The sequence below is a fragment of the Cibotium barometz genome, chromosome 14 (genome assembly GCF_041138505.1).
Source record: "Cibotium barometz isolate CiBa-2024 chromosome 14, ASM4113850v1, whole genome shotgun sequence".
NCBI lineage: Eukaryota > Viridiplantae > Streptophyta > Polypodiopsida > Cyatheales > Cibotiaceae > Cibotium > Cibotium barometz.
This window is the reverse complement of record NC_141059.1, coordinates 10,043,009-10,050,133: the sequence shown is the minus strand read 5'-3', so window position 1 is coordinate 10,050,133 and position 7,125 is coordinate 10,043,009. Positions and strand designations below refer to the sequence as shown.

Sequence of the window (7,125 nt, the reverse complement as noted above, 5' to 3'; positions counted from 1 at the left end):
CAACAATGTTTCAATATACTTTGTCTGACACAAAGCAATACCTCCATCACACTGCTTAAATTGTATCCCCAAATAATGATGCAAATGCCCCAAATCTGACATCTCAAAAGAGGCATTCAAATCAGCCTTAAAATCAGCAATATGACTCTCATTTGGTCCTGTGAGCAGCATGTCATCGACATAGAGAGCAATGATTAGATGTACACCATCCACACGTTTAGCATACAAAGTGCTTTCTGTTGGACTATTCTGAAACCCATGTGCAGTCAAATATGCATGTATTTTTTCATACCAAGCTCGTGGAGCTTGCTTTAAACCATATAAAGCCTTTTTTAACCTGCACACTTTGTTTTCCTGCCCTCTTTGAACAAAACCACGAGGCTGCGATACATACACCTCCTCATGCAAATCTCCATTTAAGAACGCAGTCTTTATGTCCAGCTGATGTACATTCCAACCATTATGAGCTGCTAATGCACAGATGCTACGAACAGTGGTCATACGACATGTGGGAGCAAAAGTCTCATCAAAATCAATGCCCTTCTCTTGAGCATAACCTTTTGCAACAAGCCTAGCCTTATGGCGATCCACTGTGCCATCAGGCTTACGCTTCAATTTGTATACCCACTTAGTGCCAATGGCCTTCTTGCCAGGGGGCAAGTCACATAAAGACCATGTACCATTCTTCATAATAGCATCGTATTCTGCTTGCATAGCAGCCATCCAATTTTCTGAACTTTGTGCCTCATCAAATGAAACAGGCTCACTTTCATCGCACATACTAGAAACAGCCAATGCATAACAATCTGACGCATAAGAGGCACCATGAGAGCCAGAACGAGTGCGACTAGACAAAGGGGCATCCAACTTGCTGTCACGCAAAGTCTGCACCAGCCATCTAGGCATGTTTTTAGAGCCCTCAATCTCTTGTCTCTCATCCTCAAGTGCATCATGCACATCTGCATCAGATATAGACTGATCTGTGCCATCATTTAAAACCTGCATAGGCTGAAAAACTGCCTCATGAGGTATTGCACTTGACTGTGCACCACCGAAAAGAGGCAACAATGTATCATAGACATCACGTGAGCTGATATCTGTCTCCTTAGTACATGAAACCAAGGGCTGAACTGCATCTTCCACAAATACAACATCACGGCTAACCAAAATGCGCTTTGTCTGTGGATGATACAAACGATAGCCTTTGCTCTCAGCACTATATCCAACAAAAATACATTTGACAGCTTTGTCATCCAATTTTCTGCGATGTTGCACAGGCACTAATGCATATGCCAGGCAACCAAAAACACGTAAATGGCCAACAGATGGCTTGCGGCCATGCCAAGCCTCATATGGAGTGACAACCTGTAATGCTTTGGTGGGACACCTGTTTAGTACATAAGTGGCACACATGACAGCCTCAAGCCAAAAACCATGTGGTAGACTTTGACTCTTAACCATACATCTTGCCATTTCCATGAGAGACCTGTTTTTTCTCTCAGCCACACCATTTTGCTGTGGTGTATACGGCACTGTACATTGGTGTTTTATCCCACGCTCAGCCAGAAATGCATTAAATTCTGAAGACATATACTCCCCCCCTCGATCTGAACGGAGGGTGCCCATCTTACTTTCTGACACATTTTCAGCCATAACCAAAAACTGTTTGAAGCACAAAAACACTTCGGACTTTGTCTTCAAAGGATATACCCATGCATGCCTGGTAAGATCATCAATGAAAGTCACGAAGTAAAGGTAGTTTCCAAATGATGGAGTTTGCATGGGACCACAAACATCACTGTGAACAAGCTGCAATCTGCGTTCAGCTCTCACTGATCCATCTTTGGGAAAGGAAGCACGCTGCATTTTACCCAATATGCAGCCCTCACAAACATGCTTGACAGGTGCCTCAAGCTTAGGCAAAGAAGACACCATTTCAGATTTCTGCAGGCGCAGCAAACTTGCAAAATTCAGATGACCAAAACGTGCATGCCACAGTTTTGCATCTGAAATAGCCTGCGTATCCATAATAGCACATGCTGAATCCTCTACACATTTGCCATCCATATTGAGCTTATACAGCCCTCGACATAGTGAACCAGATGCTACAATGATGTCACCACAAGAGAGATCATGAACAGTACATCTGTCATCCACAAATTTTACAACCAAACCTGTTTTGGCAAATGCGGAGACTGACAGCAGATTCTTTTTGATCCCTGGCACATACAATGCATCAAAAAGTGTAAAGGTGTTGCCATTTGCAACATTCAGCACAATCTTTCCAACTCCTTTAACGGGATAAGAGGAGTTATTGGCACAAGTGACAGTATTCCCTGTGGGAGCAGACTCAAGGAAAGTGAATAAACTGCGCTGCGAGGTGATATGCTTAGTGGCACCACTGTCAAAGTACCATACATCTGAATCTACTGCAGACATACATGTGTCATGCAAAGATGGGTCATAACTGCACTGCGCATTGAATGCCCATTCTGTATCTAGCACAACATTAGCAGATTCATTGTTAGAAGGAGAGGCATCTGCAACAGCCATACCAGCCTCTTTCTTCTTAGCCTCTTTCGCAGCCAGCTTAGGACACGCTTTGATGACATGATCATTTCCCTTACAGTACTTGCAAAATGTCTTCTGTTTGTCACCCTTCTTCTCATCTTTGTCTTCCTTCTTTGGTTGCGCAGCATTTGCAGATTTCTGCTTACTAGAAGAAAAGCCAGCTTTACCTTTCCCGCTTCTCTGACTAGCAACGAAAGCTTGATCTGCGACACGCATAATATTCCTGTTTTGCCTTGACTGGTCTTCTTGCAGCAAAACAGAAACTAACTCCTCAAATGATAAGGCATTGGGATTGCCTTTCATCATCAAGCGAAGAGTGGAAGCAAAACCCTGATAAGAATCTGGTAGACCATTCAAAACAGTCTGCACAAGTGAACTGTCTGACAGGATTTCATCTGCAGAAATGAGCTGCTCTTTGAAATCCTTGATCTTTGTCAAAAAGCTATCCATAGAATCACCTTCGTTCATATGCTCACTCTCCAACTGTTTTCGGAGATAAGCAACACGAGCCTCATTTCTTGCCTGATACAATGTGGCAAGTACATCCCAAGCATCCTTAGAAGTCCTGCAGGAGCGAATATGTGGGATAATGGTACGTTTGACAGACAGCGCAATCAAGGCATGAGCCTGCGCATCTCTACCATCCCAACGAATCTGCTCTGCTGAAAGTGGTGGTTCTCGAACAGCTGCTACAGCACTTGTGCCTGCACCATCATCAACCGTACCTGTTTCTGATGTGTTTGCAGCATTCCCAGCCACAATAGGACGTGCATCAATACCCTGCACAATGTTCCATAACCCCTTTGCTACCAATACATGTCGCATCATATATGCCCACAATGGATAGTTGGTGCCATCCAACTTATCCTCAGCAGCCAACATGCGGAATACATCATTGTTGTCAGCCATGGCCAATGACTGTACTACTAGATGTAAATGCTGTCTGTAAGAGGAAAACCTGTATAAAATTGACCTGTGCTATGTAGCACAGCCCAAAACAGACGAATGGGAACCTGTCCTGCAGATTTCAATCTTGACAGAAAATCTGCACAGTAGGACGATTTTGCCTGCGCAGTACTTGGAATGCAAAAACGGAGGGCGAAATGACCTCAGATCAAAATTCCGAAACGACCAAGCCCTATGGGCTCTCCCACGGCATATACTAACCTGCAGACGCTCGTGAAACCTCGTCGCAATCGGAGGAGATGAAGCGGCAGGTGCCGGTGATGCTGCCCGGGAGGAGGAAGCCTGCTCTGATACCAATTGTTGGAATTAGGGTTGCAGGAATGCACACACAACTTCAAGAAGATGAGGAAGCTTGAGCACAACACAGTAGTGTATTATGAGTGCCAAAAATGAAAGATAACCAGCCCTAGAAGATTATGGGCGTATATACAATGCACGGGGGAAAAAACCTCCTAGTGAGGGAAAAAGTGCCCCGGCGGTCCTAAGTGTGTTCACACACATCACTACTATAATATGGTAACAACTAAATGAATCCCAAGTATTCAGCCATTGTATAAGAATATATTGAAAAACTTATTGCTGTAGGATCCATTTGTGAATTAAGAAACTGATTGGGTATCATCCACTATCATTGTGCTAAAGAAGAATAGAAAGCTACAAGTGTGTGTGGACTTGAAAGAAGTTAGTACGACCATGCATAAAGATCATTATCCATTATCATATATTGAACTATGTTCTAGAGAGAGTTGTTTGGAAAGGAAGCCTACAAAATCTTTGGCTATAACCAAGTGTTCATCACACTTGAAGACCAGCACAAGACCTTATTCACCACTATGGGTGGCATGTTTGCCTATCAGGTTATGCCTGTTGGATTAACCAATGTCCCACGCAACATTTCAATGACTTATGTGCCCAACATTCAAGGACTACCTACAAAAGTGGTTGGAAGTGTTCATTGACGATGTGTGTGGTGAATGGTATTTATACGGTGTCGATTATATCGAATATCCCTAAATCCATTGAAATACCAATTTTGAGTAAAACATGGGATTATACTAGGACACATTGTGTCTAAAAATGGTATCTCCACGGATGAGAGCAATGTCAAATCGATCTTGGAGCTACCTCCACCCAAGCTAAACAGCCATCAAGGAGGAAGGCTAGAAAGCTAGATTATGCCATCAAGGAGGAGGGCTAGAAAGGAGAGAGCATGGGTAGAAGCTAGACGGCCATCAAGGAGAGAGCATGGGTAGAAGCTAGATTGCCATCAAGGAGAGAGCATGGGTAGAAGCTAGATGGCCATCAAGGAGGAGGGCTAGAAAGCCAAATTATGCCACTTAATTTTGATGTAGAGCTTTTAATATATGTAAGCTCAAGTTGTTTTAGGTTTAATAATTACTAGTTACTCCCTTCTTACTTGCTACTTTTTAGTTTGTCCCTTTTGTCCACCATAATCCTAAAGCAAGGGGCTTGCCAGGATTATATTTGAAGCCATTACTATCACATGACCTATTTTACACGCTCATGAAAAAGCAAAAAATAAGAGAAAGTAGAAGAGAGCACAAACTTGTGAAGCATACCTAGAGCAAAGTTGAATGTTCATACACATTACACGGTCCACAAAAAAGAGAAGAAAACCGTTTTGTAAGGCTCATACAAATTACATTGCCTTGATACATGCATAGGTGAAAGAGAGGAAAATAATGTGTCCTTCCATGAAAGCCCCTCTGCGAACTTTGTAAAAATCACATGGCTCGAGATTTGGTAGAGTTTGTGCCCTAGCCGGGCAATAATCAATGTGGCCTCGGACATTATATTACATGTTTGGAATGGACAAAAAATACAAATGGTGCCACCTATCCTTTCAAATCTTTTGGGGGAAATATTTATTGCATGACTTTGCACGACTTTTGTATAGGTCAACAAACAAAGCACACTATGGTTGGGGTTCACCATTCACATACGTGGCCGGTTAAAGCATGGGCGACCGGCCTACCAGCAGCCGTTCCACTACAGCCATAGCTTCCGAGCTCTTCGATCAATTCCTTCAAAGCTCTATCACCGCAGGCGAAGCCTTCATGTTTTTCTTTTTTTTTTCTTTGGTCCGCATCGCCCTGGCCATCTTCTTTGAAACTCCGCATCGCCATAGCCGAGCTTCTTGGAAGCTTTGCATCGCCATAGCCAAGCTGCTTGGAAGCTTTGCATCGCCATAGCTTAAGCTTCCATTTTATCCGGAAGCTTCTTTGCATTGCCATAACCAGAAAGGAAGCTTTCCCATCCTTTTACTTCTCCATATCCACAGTCTGATCTCTTTGTTTTTTCTTTTTCTGTCCCGTTTCCTCTTGCCCATCATCACCCGATGAGACGAGGCAAAGGGGAACTGCCTTTCTTCTTGGGCTGGCGAAGGTTTGTCCATTTGTTTCTTGCTGCGGTGTTTCTGTGCGTGGTGTCGATCTCCTTCGAAGTGCCAAAGCTACTAAAGTGGAGCCTGGTGCCCATATCAGGGGACCCTGAAGGCATAGAGAGGTTTACAGAAAGCCATTTGCAGGCAGTGAGGAGGGCCACTCTCGACGGCCAGGACGATACCATTGGAGCTGCAAAGTTGCGCGTCCACATCCAAGAGGGAGCCCACAACAGGTTAGCACATGGTGGTCGCATCTCTGACCCTGACCCTGCTCGTATTACATTACCCCATGATGCATTAGGGTCTAGTCATACATGGAAGCGCTCCTCGGAACGAAATTCCATTCGTGAATACGGACGAATCCCGAGACGCATCAAAGCATTGCGAAATGGAACACACGTACCCTCTGCATTGGAGAAACTGGCCAATGAGGCGTGGCAAGCTGGCTTCCGTGTATGGTCAGATTTGCAGCACAACACATCCACCATCGCCAACCATAGCTCTCCAGCATCAAGACAGGAAACCTGTCCTCACTCCATCTTCTTGTCTCAACAAGAGCTGCAAAACCATGACAGTGCCTTTTTGCCATGTGGCCTCATGCTGGGTTCTTCCATTACAGTTGTAGGAACACCCCTCCCTGCCCACCTTGAGCGCTTGTCCAAAAGTTACAGGGTCAAAGGCCGGCCGTTGACAGCAATGGTCTCTCAGTTCATTGTGGAATTGCAGGGCCTCAAGGTCGTTGACAATGAGGACCCTCCTAGGATTCTGCACGTGAACCCTAGATTGAAGGGTGATTGGAGTGGAAAGTCCATCTTTGAGGTGAACACATGCTATCGTGGCCAGTGGGGCACTGCTCAACGCTGCAGTGGATTGGAATCTCAGTACGATGATGACACAGGTAATCGTAGAACCAATTCAGCAGTTTATTTTTAGGTAGCATAGTTTATAAACCTAAGCTAATCAACTGACCTCTAAGTATGCAGTTTCTAGTATGCCTTGAAGCTTTTGATAACGTTGAGGAAGACACATGCATGCACACACATTCTCTCTCTCTCTCTCTCTCTCTCTCTCTCTCTCTCTCGCACGCGCGCGTGCGTGTCTGGTCTCTCAAGTGGTTACTTCTGTCACCAACAGCACACCTCCAGCCTCCTACTGTTGTAACCGTTGCAGAGATTTTACTAGTG

General features: G+C 44.5%; 1 protein-coding gene across 2 annotated transcripts in view; it reads left to right on the top strand.

The window, feature by feature from the left end:
- The first annotated feature begins 5,451 nt into the window (after window positions 1-5,451).
- The window catches only part of LOC147631652 (hydroxyproline O-galactosyltransferase GALT6-like), a 43,548-nt gene continuing 41,874 nt past the window's right edge, over window positions 5,452-7,125 (top strand). For both annotated transcript variants that reach the window (XM_086808172.1, XM_086808171.1), the window contains exon 1: window positions 5,452-6,839. In XM_086808172.1, coding sequence (XP_086664298.1) covers window positions 5,897-6,839 — 943 coding nt within the window. In that variant the 5' untranslated portion in view covers window positions 5,452-5,896. The remainder of the gene's footprint in view (window positions 6,840-7,125) is intronic.